The sequence below is a fragment of the Haplochromis burtoni genome, unplaced genomic scaffold (assembly GCF_018398535.1).
Source record: "Haplochromis burtoni strain Fernald_Lab_line unplaced genomic scaffold, NCSU_Asbu1 Contig_62, whole genome shotgun sequence".
Classification (NCBI taxonomy): domain Eukaryota; kingdom Metazoa; phylum Chordata; class Actinopteri; order Cichliformes; family Cichlidae; genus Haplochromis; species Haplochromis burtoni.
This window is the reverse complement of record NW_024582423.1, coordinates 1,328,078-1,350,154: the sequence shown is the minus strand read 5'-3', so window position 1 is coordinate 1,350,154 and position 22,077 is coordinate 1,328,078. Positions and strand designations below refer to the sequence as shown.

Genomic DNA, 22,077 nt, shown 5'->3' with positions numbered 1-22,077 from the left:
CTATTACTGCTAAAATTTATTCACTGTTACGATTCCTTCCACTGTGGTTGGATATTGACTAAAATGTGTCTTACTTTTCTTTTGGAGCTGTCTACTTGGCTCTTTTGTGGATGCCAGAACATCAAGTAACCCTGCCATAGAGTATCACAACCTAGTTTAGGGTGTGGGCACATGCACAGTTCAGTGAATTACCTTTAAGCACATTATCACCATATTACAGCAGCTTTGCCAGGTATTGAGAAGCAGATGCCTGTGTGATATATTTATCAAAATTCCCAGTGTGAATCAAGACAAATGTTCATAATTTTCCTTTACATTTGATCCCTATAGTTGTTTCCTATACTTCCTATATAGACACTTTTGGGGGAAATGTATATCTTAAACGGGAGAGAAACCATATATTTTGCACCATTTTTTTTTTTTTTTTGGTTTGTTTGTTTTAAAGTTACACAAGTTAAAAAAAAAAATCATGTAATATGCTCTAATAACTGTAGGGTTAAAATTTTGAATTTCTAATTTATTTCAATGAGTTCCCAGTAAAAGGTGAGGCCTTTACTGGTCCTGTGGACGTTTGATACGTAACATTATGGGAGATTTTTGCGGTGCAGACAGCAGTGATTGCGTAAAGGTCAGTTTCGTCTGATCTCACTAAACCTTTGATATTTGCATCATGATTTTTCGGAAACATCGCTGCAACTAATTATAGTCGACCCGGTAAATTATTAGAAACAACGCACACAACACCCCCAAATCGGTAGCGTCACGCCACACTGTTATCATTACCATGGCTGACATCTAGCCTCTAGGCTAAACTAGCCCCCCCTCCTCCGGCTGAAAGTCAGCAGCATCATTGCCACTCCTCCCAATAGGAAGGGCGCATCCCGGTAGCTAGCTGGCTAGCTGTACTCAGAATAACGATGGCAGTTAACCTCAGCAAAAATGGCCCTGCATTAACAGCTGCATATAAAGAAGTGGTAGATGAAAAATCCAATACCAACTGGTAAGGAGAAACATTTTCATAGCAGTATTAGCTGTTTGTACGAGGGAGGTTGTTAGCTACATTGTTGGCTAGCTTTGAGCGAGTCGACAAGTAACTTAACCTATCGTAAAATAAACTTAGCCAGTTACCTAGAAATAATGGTAGTTTGGGAACCACATTAGAGTTAGTAGTTTTTATATAACCGATAACGTTTATTAAGAGTCATCTTTGTATAATGTAGGAGTTTAGTTTCTGACATTTATTGGTGATCTGTTGATTAATAACCTTAAAGATGTGCTAACGAGATAGCTAGTTACAGTGTTGTCAGTTGACGGCTATACTGAGCCAACTAAGATGCTCTGACTGTATTTTTAGCTCAAATTAAATGAAATCATGAAAGGGCGTGAGGTAAGTCGCTAGCGTCCTTGCCCACTTCCTGGTAACATATCAGAAGTAATTTATAACCAGTAAGTGATACTAGAACTTCCTCTTTGTTTTACCCAACGTTACAGAAAGTGTTTGTGGTTTGAAATTTAAACCTGTTGAAGTTCAGCCGCCGTGTTTAATGATGACCCGAATTAGCTAATCCCCGAGAGGACGTGTTCAGAGAGAGGACTACTGGCTCTGTGTGGACTCTGAAAATGTCTCTCATCAAACCAATGTTTGCCTTTCTTCCCTCATTTTAAGCAGTCGACAGCCACCGCCTACCAGCTCAGCAATTTGCTTTTTTTTTTTTTTTTTTTAAATGGTGCTGCTAACAGGATTAAGTAAATGTAGAATAAAGAAGTGATCTTTCGGAGTGAGCAAGTTCCTCTGATATGAACTGCTACGTGCTGTGTCCTGATAACAAGCAAATGCCCTTTAAAATCCACAGCACACTGGATTTTTACTTTGTAAGCGTTATTGTTGGGCTTAAATTAGCAGCCTGTGTTGAGCTATCATTAGCATTATAACATGTGGCTGCTTTTTATGAATTCTGTGGAGGAACAGATCAGTTCATCTGTGTAGTAAATCATAAATGCATCCTGGGTTGTCTCTGGAAGGAGATCTCCAAGCCAAGTGAAATAAGAATGTCACAACACGTCCCTGAATTACACCATACACCTACCTACAACTTACTAAAAACTGACGCAGTTATGAGTTCATATCAGCCAAATCTCTATTAGCTTCATGTGGAACTCCCCTGCTATTCATCACCTAAATAAATATTTTGTTGCATACAAATAACCCACAAAAACTCGTTTAGACTGACCCCGACACGAAAAACCCGACTCTATGAAAGGCTTCTTCAAATGCCTCCGTTATTAATGTATTTACACACAGAAAATGGAGCTATGTATTAACTAAAGCTTGTTTGTTTAGGTCTGCTAGTCTTTATTTTTACTAGGATTTTCACAGCAAAGAAATTTCAGTGGAACTTTTCTTCTTGGGCCTGCGGCCTGTAAAGATTACTCAAAAGGCTGCTAGAAATGAGGATTAGAAACTGCAGCAGTGTTTACACTACACCTGTTTCCCCTGTATCGTGTGTAAATGGGGCTTAAGTGATACTTTGAATAGGTTTGCAAAACAACTCTTGTTTACTGTGAAATGATGCGTATCCACTTTTCTGTCTGTGGGATCTGTTTTCAGCCAGTGGTGTAATTAGGTGTAATCTGGTGCTTTATACAGGGCCTTGTTCACCTATGAGGGAAACAGCGATGACATCCGACTGGCAGAAAAAGGGGGTGAGTAACCATGTGGATAGTTTAATCAAGTTTTTATGATCTCGACACGATATTAGCAAATGTGTGCAGGAATGCCACCGTCAGCATAGCGGTACTGGAATATCAGCACAAAAGGACTGCTTGCCTCTGCTTTCTCACCCCATGATTTGCAATGGGGAAAAAATGCCAACAGTTACACAATGAACCACAATAACCATTTGACTTTTCCACGATGTTTATGCATCAGATGGAGGACTGGAAGAGCTGGTTGAAGAACTCAACAGTGGAAAAGTGATGTATGCTTTCTGCCGGGTCCAGGATCCAAATTCCGGCCTGCCCAAATATGTCCTCATCAACTGGGTCAGAGCGACACTCAGCTATTAAACATGTGTTTGCCGTCTCTGTTATGGTCACTAACCCTCTAAATGTTGTTGCATTTCAGACTGGAGAGGGAGTTAAGGATGCCAGGAAGGGAATATGTGCAAATCATGTCAGTGCCATGTCCAATTTTCTGAAGGTAGTGTGAAACCTTTGAGTCTAGTTCAAATACACATTGGAATTTGTACTGCTGTCTGCTTGTGTTTGCAGAGGAGGCCTAACTGCATGCACCTTAATGCTGACTTTACCGCATGACATTCAGTAAATGGATACACATTCCTGCTCCTAGAATTGTCATTAATGTAATAGCTTTGCTGGAATGATGTCAGTGTTATTAATGCCACACTTTGCAAGGAGTTCATTGCTGTGGCTGGTTTGTGTGTCGGAACCAAGATGAAACTAGAAGGGTGTCCTCCTTTGTGTTTTAAAAGGAACTGTTCTTCTTTGCTGTTTCAGGGGGCCCATGTCACAATAAATGCTAGAGCAGAGGAGGATGTGGAGCCCGAGTCGATTATGCAAAAGGTGGCTAAAGCCTCAGGAGCCAACTACAGCTTCCACAAAGAAGCTTCCAGCCGCTTCCAGGACAGCGGTCCGCAGGGTCCCGTGGTATGCACTTCCACTTGCCTGTCAACAATAGAACAAGATAAGCAGTGAACTAGATCTTAACTAGACTCCTTTATCTCAGATCATGCACACATCTTAAATGTTTTTTGTTTTTTGTTTTTTTTTTGTTGTTGTTTAATGGTCATCTGCAATCTGATTTATTGGATCCATATTAAAAATAGTCATTATTCCTTTTACAAATCACAGTCTACCTCTGCACACATGTTTCAGCATCATTTCCCTGCCCAAACATCTGCATTCAGTCATAAACAGTCACAGAAATGAAGCTGCTGATCCAGACATCCAAATATTGGCACTCGTACTGCTGTATGAGCATTTTCACGGTGAACTCAATCTGCATTATATTGAAAATGTGCCATGCAGTGATTGTGTGAGATCTCTCACTGTTTTTGCACAGTGCGTGTGTGCCAAGTGAGAATGCAGAAGGAAGAGTGTATTCAAGCCACCCTGGTGTGGAAATGCAGTCACGTTCACACAGAAAATAAACAAAGGCAACATTGTTCTTGGTCACTTGTGCACATATTATAAAATGAGTCATCCTCTGTTCTGATTTTCTTCAGCGCTCTTTGATGTATCAGATTTATTTTTTTTTTTTTGGTTTATCAGTTAGCCTTGTTAATGTGATGTGAAAGCTGCTTCATATTGAGGAAAGGCGAGCCAGGCCTTCATGCATCCTGTCACATCCTGTTACATCCTGGCCTCTTTCTGCATTTCAGCTGCTGTGTGCTGCTGACCGCCGGTGTCAGCAGCGTACAGTCTCGCCCTTTCCACTTCGCTCTGTGTTGGGAATGATGACAAAGTGATGACACAGCACTGATTAAAAGCTGAGCAGATTTTTAGATTTTGTGTCATATATGATGTGTTTATGAAGTTTGTCCACAAGTAACCTGTGAAATAAAATACTTTTTTTGTATTTTAATTTAGTCTGGCAATTCTGCCAACACTGGACGGCATATCGATGTTTGTTTTCTTGTCATACAGGGCTCAGTCTACCAGAAAACCAACGCCATGTCAGAAATCAGAAAGACCAACAAAGACAACTTCTGGGCCCAGGCAGAGGTACACTCATTAAACAATATGTACTTGTCTCTTATCTCTGTGAAAATGCAAGAAATGCCTCAAATATTTTAACATATTACACATCCTGCCTTTTCTGTTAAGCTCCTTAGTGCCATGTATTTTTCACTCTATAAAAAATACATGGCACATAGCCTTTTCCATCACAAATGTAACTGTGATGAGTAACCGCTTAGTTGCAACTTTTTGGTGGTGCTAATTTCCCAGCAGTTTTCTTTTGTTAATCATTGTAAAATCAAGCTTTTCAACGACTGTGACGTTTGACCTTGTTGCTGTGATTGGCTTTTAGAAAGAAGAGGAGAAGCGTCGACTGGAGGAGCGGCGCAAGGCAGAGGAGGAGCGCAAGCACCTGGAAAGGGAGAGGAAAGACAGAGAGGCCAAGGAGGCAGCGATGAGGGAAAAAAGGGACAAGGAGAGGTCCTCTCAAATTGACCAACAAAAGTAGGCTTGTCTAATAATGAGGCCAGTTTGCAATTGTTTCTTTTTATCTTTTCTTTTTTAAACAAAGGTTCAAATTACATTTTCTCTGTTTTCTCATTATTAATTAGGAAGTACCAGCAGCAGCAGGAAGCTGAGAGTAGAGAGCAGGAAAAACCCCGTTGGGTGAGTGCCTCACTGGGCCACTGACACGACTACATTTAATTAACCGTGTTCATTTTTGAGTACTTTTTGGTGGTGCTTACACCTTCTAAACGCAAGTCAGGAAGGTAGCAAAGTCAGCAGTGCCAATATTGATATTAACATTATCAGGAGGAGCAGGAGGAGAACCAGGCAGCCCAGACGAGAGCAGTCAAGAGAGGTGAATCTGTGGAGAAGGCCAATGTGAGTTCCCCTTCACCCAAGTGCTCTTCTTCTGGCTAATTTACTCTTTTCTTTTGCCTAAATCAAAATCTCTAATCCAGTGTAAGCCCTTTGATGCTCAGGGGAACGCACCTCTCTTCCAGCTTCTGTCTCGTATGACGTCAATCTTCAGATTGATTTGTTATTTTTGTGTCGTTTGACAAACGCTTTCCACCACATTACCGACGACCTCGGTCTAATGCTTTTTGTACATATTATTGGTTTTCTTCCTCTCAGGAGGCTGCTTCTCTCATCTCTCAGCGTGCTGTGAACCCCAGAGAAATGTTCAAGCAGAGAGAGAGAGGAATAACTCCCAGTGACTCAGATGTACCTCCTGCTGCTCCTGCAAGCCCTCAGCCAGGTATTTTCACACTGTAAACAACGACTTGGTCATGTAAATCATTGAATGTCAGCATCTTTTTCAGGTAGTGGTAGGTATAAATTCTGTAAGTGATTATTTCCCCATCACTGTCCTTTTCCATAGTTGAAATGTTCCATCAGACTGTAGTTGTCTCGTAGTTCATACTTAACTCTGTCGCCATAACGCTGTCTCTTCCTCTGCTCAACCTGTCTGGTCTTTGTTTTCTGTCTCTTCAATTTTTGTTTTGTTTTTTGGGGGGTTCTGGGGGCTCAATGTGCATCTCTGCTCAGGGCGTCTTCAAAGCCCCTTTCTGTCTAAGCAAGTGTATGAATCTGAGCGAGCCAGCTCACCTCAGCGCCAAGCTTCTCCTGTACCTGCAGGCTCCGCCTCTCCTGTCCATGCCACAGGTGTGAGCTTTAAACACACACACGCGCACACACACACAAACAACAAGTTGGGTGTCAGACTGACACTTAACAACAGCGAATCGCTTCGTGTCTCGTTGTTCTGGTGTCTCATCTTTCACATTTCTTGTAATCTGCCATTTCATCATGAGTCATGCTTCCATTCTGTTTTCTTAAGACTTGTTTTGATACTCCTTAAGTTAAGCAGACCAAGAACGCCCTTATGTCTGAGCCTGGTGGTGGAATTTAAGCTTGTGTGCTCTTGTGAATGTCTTCCACATGCATGTCTGTGCTGGTGTTTTGGGTGATAAGAGCCTGATGGTGGTGGTGATGATGATGATGATGATGATGATGGGCCGTCCCGGTGTGAGTATGATGAGCAGGACGCAGCCCCTCAGGAGCAGCAAGGTGGGGTTCATTTCACGGGCAGTGTTATCCTTTATATCATTTTCCCAACCCTTCCATCTGCTTCAGTATAAACACATTGTCGTGATTTGCTGTGATAAAATAACTAAACTTGCATCTTGATAAAAGGCTGTTCCTGAAACCTGCTGGTAAGGCTGACAGCCCAGGCCCCCCACACACTCATTCTTACAGTTCTCTCTCTATTCCAGAAGAAGCACCGACTGCTAACTCGTGCGTCACAGAGCCAGTTTATGAAGACCCTCCTCAAGTGAGTGTTTACTTACCTTTGGCTGGACAGTGATAGACATAAGCAGCCACTATTAAAACCAATTTCTCTGTTCTCTCCTAGGCAGAGGAGACTAACACCTATGAAGTGACTGCTGAGGAGACATCAGACAGAGGCATCTGTGCGAGAGCTTTATACGACTACCAAGCTGGTCAGTGTCGGGTTAAAGTTCTTAGATATTTGACCAAATTCCAACACATGGCCATTTATCTATGGGACACATTCTTGATAGAAGGAATATGGGTGTATATTAATTTTTTTTGTGGAAAACCTAATTATCCCTACTACACACGAGAGTCATCAGCAGCTCTGACACAGTAGCTTCTAAGTAATGCAGAGTTCAGAATTGCTTTATCTCGCTGTGCTTGTTGTTTCCAGTTAGCTTCAGTATCTCAGTTAAGTTGAAAATGACGCTGAAAAGTCACCCTAAAAGTAGCAGTATGTTTTGTAAAAAAAATTAACGGGTAAAAGACAGTAAAGAGTGACAGAAAAGGGGGACGTGAACAAAGATTAGGGAGAATGAAAATAGAAGTTGCAGCATCCACGCTGCCCTGCCTCAACATCCCAGATATCCAACCTATTCAGCCCTTCAGCTATTCATCTTTTATCCAAGTCAAGCGCACCTCACTGGCTCTGACTCATTTTAATTCAGCCTTTATGTTAAAATGTGTGTATTTCATACTGATGCCTATCAGGGTCACAATGACTCTTTTGGTGCTTCTAGGTAGAGGTGTGTTTTTTCTTTTTACCCACACACCCTAGAATTCACTGTATGATTAATAAACCCATTTTAGGAAAAGTCATGAAATCTGAGATCATGGGGTTTTATTTTAGTGCCAGAGCACTTTCAGTGACACCTTTGGTGGTTTTAGTGTTTGGGAAGTTTGACTGAAGTATGTGTTGAGAAATTTCTTAAAATAAACCCAAACTTCTTTTCTTTTAGCTGATGACACAGAGATCTCTTTCGACCCCGACGACATCATTACCGGGATTGAGATGATAGACGAGGGCTGGTGGCGAGGCTACGGCCCAGATGGCCATTTTGGAATGTTCCCGGCCAATTACGTGGAGGTCATGTAAGCCCGGTGCGCCGCTTTCCCCGCCGATCATTGATCGGAGCGGCAGGCCCGTAGGACCTCTGCAGTAAACACGACACACAGCAACGTCAGTCCTCACACACTAGATATCAGGCCGAAGTGAAGCAAATGAGCCTCCACTTCCTGGATAAAAATAACATGAATGGTCATCGCGGGCCTGAAGCTTTTGATTTCAAGAAAGTATTTCCATTAAATCGTTGATGTTATAAGCAAGTGATGGCATAGTGTAGGGATTTGTGAAGACCTACAGGCCAACCAAAAACCTCCCTTTGTCATTCCAAAATTAAGTCCTGTAAATGTGATGCAGTGTCAGCCTCTTTAATTCTGTTGTGAGCATTTCTATTTCACGTTTCTTCCAAAGTGGCTTCAGTTTGATTTCAGGTATAATTTCGTCGTTACTTTGTAGCAATTGCTCCTCTCCATTTCAGGAAAGAAAAAAAATCAAAGGTGGTGGTACCAGCTACAGAATAAACTTTTGCCTTGATTTTTGCCTTTCTGTACCGGCAGACTGAATAATTTTTTATTATTATTATTGTTATGTGACTGAATTTACATCCTGTGTGAATTTGAAACCTTTACTGATACGACTGTGGTTAATTACATATTTAAAAAAAACAAAACTTGTTTGCTGTGCTCTGAGTGGTAGGCTCTGTAGTAGGAAATGCATAAAGTGGTTCCTTTTTAACTGTGAGCAAACGTTTTTGCTTTCATTTCATTTCAATTCCTTCCTCATATGGGCCGCATCATTTCACCATTTGAACATATTGAACTTTTCAGGGAGAAGTTGAAAAGAAGGCGTAATCAGCATTATTTCTGTTCTGTTATATTTGGATCTCGCTGGACTGAGGTTGACTGAGTGTATAATAGATGTCTGACGATAAGTGACGATATTATGGTGCCATTATGACGGGGCGTTAATGCAGTGATAACATTTTATTGACACGTTTAAGCAGCTTGTCGGCACATTTTATGCAAGACCACTATTTTTTATCATGGAACAAAATGTTTTGCTCTTTTGAACTTTGAGGTCAGTTAACAAAAGGAAAGAAATGAGTTGATCGCAAATAGCAAAGGGCATTGTTTATCCATTCCAATGTTTCATGTTTGAGGTTTCTTTTTCCAGAGTCTATTGTAATGCACAAACGTCCTTCATAATAAAAATAAATAGGCAATCTGTGTTGTCATGTTGTTGTTGTTTTTTTTTTTTTTTTAAACAGGCGTACATTAGAAACACATTGAAATAACATAGAAAACCTTCAGGGATTTTCAGAGGTGTAACAGGAACTCAGATGTATACACAAGCTTTAACGTCAGTTTCCTGGAATGAGACAACAGCTGGGGAATTCACCTCTAATGCATAGGTTTCATTTTCACACGAAAATCAGATTTTGCTTCTCCCACATCCTTCAGTTAAATCTTGTGTTCAAGTGAAGAAATTACCTGCTTTATAATATTGCAAACTTGATTTCCAGAGAAGAGCAGTTCTGTTGTTGTTTTAGCAGCGTCACATTGTCACAAGGCCTCTTCGTTGCATGTGTCACATAAGTGCCTTATATCTTCTCGCCTTTTATGAGCCTTTATCATTCGTATCTTGAGTTTAAATGCAGTTAAAGAACTTCCCACAATGAGATGGCACTTTAATAACGGTCTGAAGAGCACGCTTCTTCCTCCTGCTTCGCTTTAAATACATGAATATTTTGTCTGAGCTTGTTTAAATTCAAAATTTGAACTGAAACTCTTTTTTCTAATGTAAATTAATATTGGCTTGTCAAGAAATTAATCAGCCAGTTTAGTTTCAGGACAAGTTCCACATACGCCTACACAATCTAGAAACTAAATTTTAAACCTCTGCTTTAAATTATTGCGAGTTCACTTCTGAAGATCCGTGCCGATCCCTAAAACAACCGGGGAGAGGTGCAGATCTTTTTAAAATCCCTAATCTACAAAAACAAAAAAGCAAACGCAGGATTTTTTTGCAGCCTGCTTAATAACCATTTGTCACCGTGACTGGAATCGTTATGTGCCAGTTACACACTCTGCAGATTGTTCCCAGGATAGTGAGTCACTTCAGACAGGAAATCAGTGTTTTGAAATCACAATATTCTCTCCATCTCATTTACATTGAGCTGCCCTCCTCTCAACCTCACAGTGTTTATGTCAGTGAAAGTCACAAATGAAAAGCTGGGGATTTTCTCATTCTTACGAATGATGTTTTTGCTCATCTGCACATCAGGTCTGTGCGTTTGTTTTCAGCGGCAGGAGATACAAAAGCTCACAAGATTTCTGCAAAATTCATTGTCACAGTTACTTGGAATTAAGATACATTTCCTATAAATCCTCAAGGGGAGGGCGCAAACATTTTCTCACACCTGATATTTCTAAGTTCATTTTTTCTCAGCTTGTCTTAACGGCTACGATCACGTCTTCCACTGTTTTTTGAGCAGCTTTGCTCGTGTTCTCAAAAAACCAAAACAAGAACATGACTATCAGTCGTGAAAAAAAAGCCCTTTGAAATTTGGGCAGTTTGTAGATATTTGGTTATTTTGACATTTGAAGTGTTAATCATTTTGAAATGTCACACTCTATCCGCAACAGATGGAGGAATAGGGCATCCCCCTTTCAAACAGATCAAAAACATGCGGAGGAAATGTGGATCACGTCAAGTGCAGCATCTCTTGACTCGGGTGCTTTATCACGAGATCTATATAGGTTTGCTGTGTGTGACATAGCAAAAGGAAAATTAAGGGGAAAATACACTTTTAAAATGAGATTCAGGTGAAAAAAATTAAGAGCACCAAAATATATATATTACTCAAATAAGAAAAACAACTTGTGTTGAAAAGTCACTCCAGTGCATCCTGAGTTGCAGGAAATCTCAAGACTCTGACTCATAACTGGTAATAAGGAGACAGATGACCGTTTTTCTTTCACGCACTTTTTTTTCTCTTTTTTGGGGGGGGGGGCACTCATCTCTAGTGGAAAATTCTGTTTCTGCCATATCCTGGCATTTTATTTTTAAACGTGATATCTTTCTGCAATGGTCAGTAGAAACCGTTTTAAAGAAGTAGAACATTCACACTTCCTTAAAATACAACCTACGGGCTTAAATCCTTGCAGCTGCCAGGAAATTTCAAAGCTTTCATTTACCTACATGTTACTACTTAGAGTATGTCTTTAATTTCTATAAGTTGCTATGAGTCAAAGGCGCATACATGAGTGAATCCAGTCTAAAACACCTTCACCCAAATGGTGCAATTTTAAAATGCCATTTCAGGTTTGCATACATCCCACTCTAGTAACAGTGGAAAGTTTAACCTTTTAGACATGATGCACTGACAAATGAACATTCTGAATATACTCGAATGATGTCAATAAAACAGACACTCCCACTTGCATAATAACACTCCTGTAGCCTGCATGGATTTTGGATGACTCCTATCTTTGCTGTGTTTTATGTTACCTATACTTTGTTTGGCCCTATGTTTCCTCCGTCACACATGTGAATAAGTGTGCTGCTCACTTGATGCGTGACAGGGATTTTTTAACGCTGGACAGCCTTACGGGTGTAACGATGATTCACCTTACATCTGCTGTAAGGCTGGCAAATTTGAAAACCTGTATTCAGTACATGCAACAAGCAGATAAAGCTGACCTTTTAAAATAATAAGAAACTTGACTGCACAGTTAGCCTAGCCTCACCGTTATTTAAAGGGCAAGCATTGATTACACACAAAGATACACAGTCTGTGGTTCAGCAGCTTGATTGAAGTAAATGTGCCAGGTGTGACCTTTTTTAAGGGACAGTACGCAACGAACAAAAGATGCAATAGCTTACATATAAAAGTCTTTATAGATATATGTATATATATATGCATAAAGATCCTATTAGCTTTATTATAGAAACCTTCAAATCTTACGAGTCAGAACGCACATCATGTGGTCAGAGTATAAGACCTCTATGTGAAAAATAGTCCCCATATCTTCCATTGCTCATGAAGTAAACAAGCATTCCTCTGTGATTCAGTTTACATTGTTGGCCACGTACAGCCCACTTTAATCTTAAGCAGGCCAGACCATTGAAACTGGCTTTTCTAACAGTCTAATTTAACTACACACTGAATGAAATAAGAAGTGCAATGAAATGCTGCTGCAGGGAATGTAGGAAACCTTTTAGCATGACTCTTTGGGCTTAAATAGTAAGAAATAAAAGTGTAAAATTACGGGAAAGGTTCTGGTAGCACATTGTCCAGAATGATCAGTAATTATAAAAGAAAGTTTGTAAGGTTTTTTATTCACAGAAAATGTATTTTTGTATCTTTGTTCTAAAAAAATAGATATTTCTATAGTATGGAAGGAAAAAACAGGAACTTGTTAGTCATTTAAATGTTTATCTAGTTATTTTAGTGCACTATGAGTGGTCATGGGGGAGGCCCTTATCAGCAGGAACTTACAGCTACTTCAAATATATGCCCTCCCTCACATTTTCCATTGGGCCAGATTGGAGTGTTCGGCAGGCCGAATCTGGTCCCGGGGCCCTATGTTTGACACCGTCTGCTTTAAAGAAATATTTTTTACCTACTTAAGCACTGATGTTAATAAGTGATAGCTTCCTATGTTTACCTGAGCATAGTCATTAGTGTACATGTTCAGGAAATGTTACGTCCCCATTTAAACTATATTTGAACTTATATGTGACTGGAGGTATTTGTGAGTCGGTATGTTTGTTTAAAATGAAAGCTGTATAAGAAATCTTCAATAGAATCACTTGTAGTAATCTGTACAAAATCAGAAATATGTGTTTCATGTGCTGATGACACCACAAGTATAGACAATAGCATGTCCTCAGGAAAAAAACAGATGAGAAACAGCACACTGTGAGCTACAGCTGTCAGACTGTAAGATACCCAAATGCAGATTTTAATAAAGTTTTAAGCTGACTATTCAAACACAGCTGATGGAAGAAGAAAAAAAGGACTCAGTTTCCCAGACTCATTTGCGGTGTTACATCAGTCAACCAATGAAACTGTCCTGTGGAGACACCTTCCTATTTTGTGGTGTCAAGTTGACGTGAGTGCTGCATGAATTACTGTCACAGTTAAGCCGGAGACTAGAAGGCAACATCTGGAAATGGGTAAGAACGATCTTGATTTTGTACTCAAAAGTAGATGCTGTTTACATGTGTTGCTTTATGAACGTATAGAAACGAGTTAAACACATCATTTTAGGGATGATTTTAGTTCTTCTGAAGTTTTTTATGAAGACACTTTGAAGATTTTTGCAAAAGTAAATTCATGTTCATGACATTCATCTGTTACAGAAGCGACTGTTAGACCCAAAACGTCACAAAGTGTCACAGGAGTTCTCGCCGGCTTTTAAAGTGCCGCAGTTAATCTGTCACAATAATGTGACTCCGATCGATATCTGCTTCGAACACCAACACAAGCGCGTGTTTTATGTGAAGCTAAGTAACCTCTGAGAGGCAATGGAACGTGTTTTAAAAACAATATGTCAAAAATATTTCTCCAACACTCAAAATGGAGAAGTTCAGGGCTACTGAAAGCAGAATTAAAGGTTCAAGCCGCAGCACAGGAAATAAATGATCTCAAAAGAGAAGCATATTGGTTTTGCACACAAATGATATCACTGTGGGTGGAGGGCTTCATGGTATTGAGCTGACAGTTTGTGAAGAATGACATGTCATTCTCAGAATTGCATTTCGTTCCCAGCCTTGGTATTTTCTTCTTGTTTGTTTGGCTTTTTTAACATTCATATTATTTCCAGCTACATTCATAAATTCCTATAGTTTGCAGTCCTGAACGTGGAAGCACTAAAGTAAAAGTTAAACTGTTGCCAGGCGAAATATCACAAACCACTAACGTTCACGTTAATGCAGGGCAGGCAAATGAATGAAAGTGCCTCAGTGGATTCTCATCTTGCTTGAGATTATCTTGCCAAAATACTGTAGTTCTTGTGTCACAATATCATACAGTGCAGCGTACAAGTGGTTGTGTTCATGAGCAGGAAGTGGTTTTGCAACCTGTGGTTTTATATCACACCCAGTTGACAATATGTTCTACAGATTACTGTTTTTCTTTTTTTGCCCCTGAACTTATCAAACATTATAACTGTTGACCAAATTACAAGAACAGTGATGAAAATCACCTTTAATATTATTTATGAGGGATGCTTTTAAATTTTGATCAGATTGCGCACTTCTACCCAAGATATGTCTTGAATTAAAAAAAAAAAAAAATCCTAGGTGGCTCGGGTAAATTCACGTACCCAAATGACTCGATTTTTGTTGAGTTTACCGTCTCTGTCTCTTTGAAGCTCAAGAGGACCAGAATGAAACGTCACAACAAACGGCAGCCAGTGACGAAGAGAAGGGGACCGCAAAGCAGGTACTAAACTCTGTCACTGCTGATAAAATGACAAAAAAAAAAAAATGACAGTTGGTCTTCTGGCAGCCGTCTGGGCAATTTCCATCAGTTACAGTTAATCAGTGACTACAGACATGACTACTCAGAATGAGTTATGTGTTGTGTTTTCATTTCCCCTTTTCAGTGGATTTGAGTGGCGATTTTTTGAAGTGCTGATTATGTGCGTACAGTCGTTTCATCTCTATGGTCGATTATGAAATGAGTAAGGAGGAATAAGTGATTCTGCTTTGTTTTCTGAGAGGCCTCGAAAAGGCGCACACACACACACCTCACACGCCACAATATTTCGTTGCACATAAAGAAACTGCGGGAGCACTGCCACTCACAGCCGCTGTTCTGGTAAGTGAAATGAGAGGAACAATATGAGAAACACAAATTAGCTCATGAAATTTCCAAAGCTGATGTTAGTTGAAAGCATGGTGGTTAATGTGGTGACTTCTGGCCTGACGATAGCATCAATCCAGAACGCCGCTGACAATCATTGTGAGAATTGTGTATCAACACATTGACATCAACATCACCCACACAGTTTTCCAAAAAAAAAAAAAAAAAAGAAAAAAGACAGAAAAAAGACAAAGAAAAGAAAATTCATCTGTGAAAATCAACCGAAAGTTTCACGATGATATTTGTTCTCTGGTCTTGAGTGCGATCTTCAGCGCAGGGGCTTCATTATGTGGCTTACAGTGAAGACATTTCCTGTAGGCGATCATTGATGCGTAAACCTGAAAGTTTTGTGAATCAGATCTAAAATACAATGACTGAAAACAGACGAGCTGAATTCTGTGCAAGATTCCAATCACCACTTTCTCACATTTTTAGACGAATATCATTGCGCGCGCACATTCTGCCGCATATTCAATCAAAATCCCCTGATTTGTACAAATGTGGCGAGAAAAGCAGGTCGCCCGGGGTGCTCTTTTAGGTGGTGCAGAAAATATTGCCTATGAGAAAACCTTTAGAAAACAGTGGAAAGTCAGAGCTGTTTGCTGCTGGCTGGGAACAGGAGTGTAAAGCCACTGAACTGTGACTCAGTTGGGCTATCTTGGTTAGAGGCCTGCACCTTCACTATTACTCACTCTAGGGGTTTACTTCTCGGAACCAGGAACCACATAGAGGAACTTGATTCAATATGAAACCGCCTCTAGCTGTTTTGTTGTACAATGAGTGCCACAGAAATAGCAGCTTCTATATGTGGTGATTCAAAGTAAAATATTGACAGCGTCCACTGCGGTATCCCTTGACATCCAATCTACCGAAATTGATCAAATGCAGCTGTGATGTGAGATCTCACATTTAAATAGATGCTGTAAATTCCAAACTCTTTGTTTTCACAACGAGAAGTGACTATATCAGCGTTTGTGATGTATGAACCAGTGTTTACACAGCGTGAGCGACACGGTGGCTGTGAACAACGGAAGACTATCACACCCAAGGGTTCGTTTTTAGCTGCCCTTTTTTTTTGTTCTTCTTCTTCTTCTTTTTTTTACTTCAACAATAGAAATATCATCTGAGCTAAAATTAAGCAACAGTTTCTCTCCTTGAGTCTCAGCTTTTTGAAATCTTTTGAAGCGACGATTTTAATTCTGCATGCCTTTTCTGTTTCATTTCTGTTTTCTTGCAAACCACAAATAGTGACATTGTGAATTTCCTCTGCTGGACTTCTGAGTAATGTGAACTTGACGCCAAATTTCTTGGTATCTTAAATTCCTCGTTAGTGTCACTGACACTACTTTTGCAGAAACGTATGCGATTTTTGGAGCTCTTGCAAAACAACATATTTATTCACCTACTGACTCTCACATACAGCGCTTGCAACGACTCTTCTCTTCTTGGCTCAAGCTCATTTTACTGAGTGACATTTGTACCAGTGACTGACAGCTCCAGACCAAAAACCCCACAAGTCTGCTGCGTTCTCTCCAGACAGGATGTATAGCGGTTATCTATTGAAAGTAGCGGTAAAACCCTACTCTCTGATTTTGACGTTTCATTTCAACATTTGTGTCTCATGAGACAACTCTGCATGTCGTTTTTCCCATTTCTCTCACAGTACCTTCAGCTGTAAAACAGTGGACTGTGACACATTTACAAAGCATACTAATGTAGTCCTTTCATGCATCTGTTTCCTCTTACTGTAGGCTTCTCCTGCTGTTATTGAGATTCACGACTCTACAACTGAATGTGAAGATGAAGGAAGGGCCAGTGTGGTGCAGATGGAGGAGAAGGCATTTGTCTCAAGTTTGCACTCTTTTATGAAGGAGAAAGGTACACCCATTGAAAGGATTCCTCACCTGGGCTTTAAACAAAGTGAGTTTACTCTATTATTGCTTTTATATAAACACATTAGTAAAATGGAATTAGAAAAAGAAGTAGATTATTCATGTGTGTGTGTGTCTCCCCCCCACTCTCAGTTAATCTCTGGAAGATCTACAAAGCTGTTGATAAACTTGGAGGCTATGATTCAGTAAGTACTTTATTTAGCTTATGTAACAGATGCAAAAAAAAGGCTTCACTGCTGGCGGGCTTTTAAGTGGAAATGAGCTGTAGGTTTAGGTGCTAGAGATGCAGACAGCGGCGCTGTCAACACATCGCTCCCCATGCTCTGTTTTCTTTGATGTTGACACTGTGGCATAAGTTGTGAGAGTGAAACTCATAATGAAATGGAACTAGATCGAGGCTCGTGTTGACCACCGTTGCTTTGTCCCAGGTTGTAAATACACCAATATGAGCCACCTACGTTAGCACAGGTTTAAAATTGAAAGTGCAATTTCAATACCGAAAACCAGCAGACATGGCATTTAAAGGGTAAGCAACCACTGCCCTTCCTCAAAAACATTTTTACAAATAGATCTATAAGTAAATATATTAGGGTCCAAGCACCTGAGGTACAAAAATGAATAAATTAATTCACACAAGCACAGTCTGCTAGGTGTTAGTCCCGGTCAAGTCTCTGACTTGGACCTTTTAATCACACTGTTGCTGCCTTGGTATGTTACACAGAACTAATACAGGGGTGGACAATTAACTTTTCCAAGGGGCTCCATGATAAACTGGGACTTCCGTGGAGGGCCACACCCTCACCGGAGTCCTATTTTTAGCCTGCCCTTTCAAAGAATTAATATCGAGCAGAACTGACTCCACCTTATTGGTGAATTTCCTTGTTTCTCAGTTTCTAATGTACCCCCTTGGGAAAATGAATTGCCTGTGCACTAACAAGTGGCAGTGCACCCATACCTGCAAGCATGTCGTTAACTGTCAATCCTCTTGCCCAATTCTGATTTTAATTTTGTCTCCAAAAATAAATAAATACAAAATTGAGGATTTGTGGTTTGAATGGACCAGTAGGTGGTTACATCCATCTCTTATATACAGTCTATGGTTTCATGATAGAAACAGCATAAGATTAGGATACCAGATACTGCCATCCTAGTGGGAACTGTTTAAATAGTGTAATGATTTTTAACTGTTGTACATGTTCATTTTTGTCAACAGGTGACAGCACGACGCCTTTGGAAGAAAGTCTACGATGAGCTGGGAGGAAGCCCCGGTAGCACCAGTGCAGCTACTTGCACTCGCAGACATTATGAGAGGTGAGGATGACTCTGTTTCTCAAGAACCTTTTTTGGTTCAAACACTATAAGATCAGCTGAGACTCAATTTAAACTGTGCTGCTTATGTGACAGGCTGGTGCTTCCCTTTGAGAGGCATATAAAAGGAGAGGAAGACAAACCCCTGCCTCCAAGCAAACCACGAAAGCCATACAAAAGAAATTTGGATAGCAAGATGACTAAGGCAGAAGGGAAGAGGAAAAGAACTCATTCAGATAGAGACATTGATTCAGAGGTAACAAATTATAACTCTGACAAAACACCTAAAAGAGAAGTGCTTGTTTATATTGTGTTCTAAAATCCCTCCTCCTCTATGTCTTTCAGTTACTCACCCAGAGAAGTCCAGAATCTTCCTGTCAAAGTGAAGCAGTAATTCATCCTCACTCTGCTCTCTGGGCTGACAGACACCACACTGAGCCAAACAGAGCCACCAATAATGTCTGCCCTTCTGTTTACCTTCTCCCTGCATCCAACTCGTGGATTGCTCAGTTATCGACTGCAGCCGGAGAGGTCATCTCTCCTCTGGAGAAAAAAAAGCGAATGGCTCAGGCTAGCCTCAATTTGCCGCCCAGTTCTCAGAGCGAGGATAAAGAAAGGCCCTCCGTCATCCACTGTTCCCAGTCTCCAGCCAGGGCTTCTTCCAGCAGAAACTGCAACTCCTCTGATGGCTCCCCACTCCCTTTATCCTCCTCCTCTTCCCGCAGCCCCTCCCCTTACTCTGTTTCATCAGAGGAAGGTCCAGCAGGAGGTGAAGATAAAACTGCATCAAGCTCAGAAATGTCCCAAAACGCTTCTGTCAAAAATCCATCGGGCCGCAGTGACGATAGCAAGACTGTTAGTAAGACACACAAAGAACCTAAAGGACAGAATAAGGATGTTTCTCAAATCGTCTCTGACTCGATTAAAAACCAAGTTAAAGACTGGAAGTCCTACAAAGGAGCAAGCAAACATTACCTTTATCCTTTCCAGCTACCCACCACATACTCTGTGAAACCTGGCTTTTCTCCAACATCTACCTCTAGCTTCACCAGAGTTATTCCAAAATCTGGCAATGTTCTACGACCCACTCCAGTTCGGCCAAGTACCAAAGGCCAAACGGGCAGGTTGCTTCAGCAGGACGACTCTCTGACTTGTGCAAAGAGGATGTCTCTGTGGCCCTGTCAGACAGAGAAGAGAGAGAAATCCAGGACAATGCAACAGAAAGTTTCTCCCGCTCAGCAGAGCCTGTCCTATTCCGCCGCCAGCATGCCGTTGCCGTGTGTCCTGTCAGGCTACGAGAAAACAGCCAGAGACTCCAGGCTCCAACCTCCCCTGCCCCCTTCATTTATCCCCAGCAGAATGAGACTACCTCCCTCTCAGCTAATGTATCGCAATGTACCAATGGGTCCACCTCCCTCTGCTTTCATTGGGTCTGCTTTTTACTCCTACCCCTACCCCATTCCTCTGTTAAATCCCCAAACTGCATATGCCATTCCTGCCATCAATTCCATTTACCCTCAAAAGTTGTGAGAAAATCACAATGATAATCACAAAACAAGACAGTGGGTTGTTGCCCAGTTGAGTATTGTTGAGGCCTCCTGACATGTTTTAAACATTAAATATTTTCAAGTTATTCCTGCTGAGTGACTGTATGGATCCTGGGGATTAACACCGAGTAGTGATAGCTGCAAATATTTATAGGAGCCAGTGAATCATGTTGAAGACTTGCTGTCCAAGTGCACCTGAAAGGTGCACTACTTAAAAAAAAATTACAATATGCAATATTTCTTTAGCTGCTACACTAGGATCAAATAATGTAATCTGTCTAATATAAATTTTGGAAAAACAGATTAAGGTCAGTTATTTTCAGTTTTAATTTCTTTAGATTTTATCTAGTAAATTTTAATGATATGTTGCTATGATTATTAAAATTAATTTTATGTTAAATTCAGGTCAAAATGAATGCGATATTAAGGTTATCGTCAATTGCACAGTTTCAGTATTTTGTTTTTGGAAACAAAAAAACTGTCTAATGTTCCCTGATGTACTGTAGTTATGTCTGAAGATTATTATTATTTTGAATGAATGTTGGTCAGTGTTTGATATGAAAAAAAATATCTATATTGTTCTCATGTTATTCAAATGTATTTAAACGAAAGACTAAACGAGCCAACAAATAAAGAGAAAACATGAAAACATATTTGTTCTTTTTGTTCAGTTCAATCACAGCACTGTAAGATTGTGAAAGATGAAAGCTTTAGCACTACGCTCTCTCCTCCGCCTTCTTGATATGATGTTCTTCTGCTTTCCTGCCCGCTGTATCTTCGGCGATGCTGTTCGCTGTTTTTCGTAGCGTCCTGATGACACACAGTTTGTGCTCCAGTGGGTGATGGCAGTCAAACCTTAATTAGAAAAAGTTGCATTTCCTGAGAAAATGCAGTGTGAATGCCGTGTAGTGGAATCTGCTGAAAACAGCTGAAAAAGCAGAAGTTTCAGCTGAAAAGAAGTAAAAAAGCAAAAACTGCTCTCAAAGCAGCTGCTCATCTCACTGAGCAGAAGAGGCTGAGATTTGTGTTTATAAGAGGTGAAAAGCTGAAAATTCTGCTGAAAAGAGGTGAACTTTTTGAACTTTCTGCTGAAAATAGATGAAGAAACTGAAAATTCTGCTGAAAAGTTGTGCTCAAAACAGGTGAAAAAACTTTTTTGCTGAAAAGACATGAAAATGCTGAAACGGATATTAGAAAATTTGCTGAAATCATAAAAACATTGCAGATATGTAATAAATTGGCAGAAAAATTGTAGTGTGGTCCATTCATTTTAATGGGCCAAAAAATGGCACAAAAAGTTTAATATTTCAAAAAGTATAGCAGTTATGAGCACCAAAAGATATAGCACACATCTGCAGAAGGAGCAGAACAGTTTAAAGTTCGAATGGTGAAAATCAGTTGAAAACTGAGGGAGGAGTTAAGCGGCAAAGAAACGGAGCAAGTAGAATAATAAAGGATCAAAGAATAAAGAGAAACAGGATCACAATATTTTACGTTACCCATCAACTTTTAAATGTCTTACTAATGGAAATCTCACAGTCTAAGAAGGCAGTCATTTTTCATAACCTCCATGGTGAACTTGATGTGTTTCTCCACTAAGTTAATCTGATCAGTGAATTGTGGTACGTCCTGAGGTTTGATTTTCAACCAGGTGTCATCCACATACCTGAACCAATGACTTGGGGGTGTTCCAGGGTAGGATAACAGAGCCCCGTTTTCCACTTCTTCCATGTACAAGTTGGCCACAGTGGGTGAAACTGGGGAACCTATGGCACACCCATGTTTCTGCCTGTAGTACTGACACTTGTATTTGAAATAGGTGGAATGAAGACACACAGTTCCACAAACAAACACACTTGGTCGGTGCTGAGAGTGGTCCTGCTGCTGAGGTTGGGGTCATCCTGTAATCTCTTATGAACTACCTTCACTGCTTCAGTGACTGGAACACAAGTGAAGAGAAACGTAACATCATGTGAGATCATTGTTTCATCTGCCTCCATTATGACATCTCTAAGCTTCTCAACAAAATTCAAAGTGTTCTGGATGTAGCGTTTAGAGCTGCCTATCAACGGGTTGAGGATCAAAGCCAGAAACTCTGAGTTGATCATGCAGACAATTGGTCTTAAAGGTACACCCTGTTTTTGTATCTTCAGTAAACCATACAGACTTGGTGTAGTTTCCCCTGGGTGTAGCCTGTGGTATGAGGTCTGGTCAGCAGCATTGTCTTAATCTAAGTGTTTGACACATTCTATGACCCTTTTCCTGTAACCACTACCTGTGTCTCGATTCAGAGCCTCATAAGTATTTTTGTCAGTGAGCAGTGACAAATTCTTCTCAATATAGTCTTTCTGT

General features: G+C 40.4%; 2 protein-coding genes across 7 annotated transcripts; both read left to right on the top strand.

Moving 5' to 3' along the window:
* Positions 1-840: 840 nt before the first annotated feature.
* On the top strand, positions 841-9,330 carry dbnlb (drebrin-like b). Of its 6 annotated transcripts, XM_005922712.3 has the most exons (15): positions 841-1,000; positions 2,648-2,703; positions 2,930-3,042; positions 3,125-3,199; positions 3,517-3,666; positions 4,666-4,743; positions 5,051-5,202; positions 5,310-5,364; positions 5,512-5,583; positions 5,839-5,962; positions 6,253-6,369; positions 6,679-6,774; positions 6,981-7,039; positions 7,121-7,208; positions 8,001-9,330. In XM_005922712.3, the coding sequence occupies exons 1-15, from the start codon at positions 918-920 to the stop codon at positions 8,135-8,137; spliced, it is 1,455 nt and encodes a 484-aa protein (XP_005922774.1). In that variant the 5' UTR covers positions 841-917; the 3' UTR covers positions 8,138-9,330. The 6 variants fall into 6 exon arrangements, with proteins under 6 accessions (XP_005922774.1, XP_005922775.1, XP_005922776.1 ...); XM_005922713.3 differs by lacking the exon at positions 5,512-5,583; XM_005922714.3 differs by lacking the exon at positions 6,679-6,774.
* Positions 9,331-13,202: 3,872 nt separating this feature from the next.
* On the top strand, positions 13,203-20,378 carry arid5a (AT rich interactive domain 5A (MRF1-like)). Its single transcript, XM_005922711.3, has 7 exons — positions 13,203-13,285; positions 14,485-14,555; positions 16,730-16,898; positions 17,003-17,055; positions 18,084-18,181; positions 18,275-18,434; positions 18,524-20,378. The coding sequence occupies exons 1-7, from the start codon at positions 13,282-13,284 to the stop codon at positions 19,706-19,708; spliced, it is 1,740 nt and encodes a 579-aa protein (XP_005922773.1). The 5' UTR covers positions 13,203-13,281; the 3' UTR covers positions 19,709-20,378.
* The last annotated feature ends 1,699 nt before the right edge of the window (positions 20,379-22,077 follow it).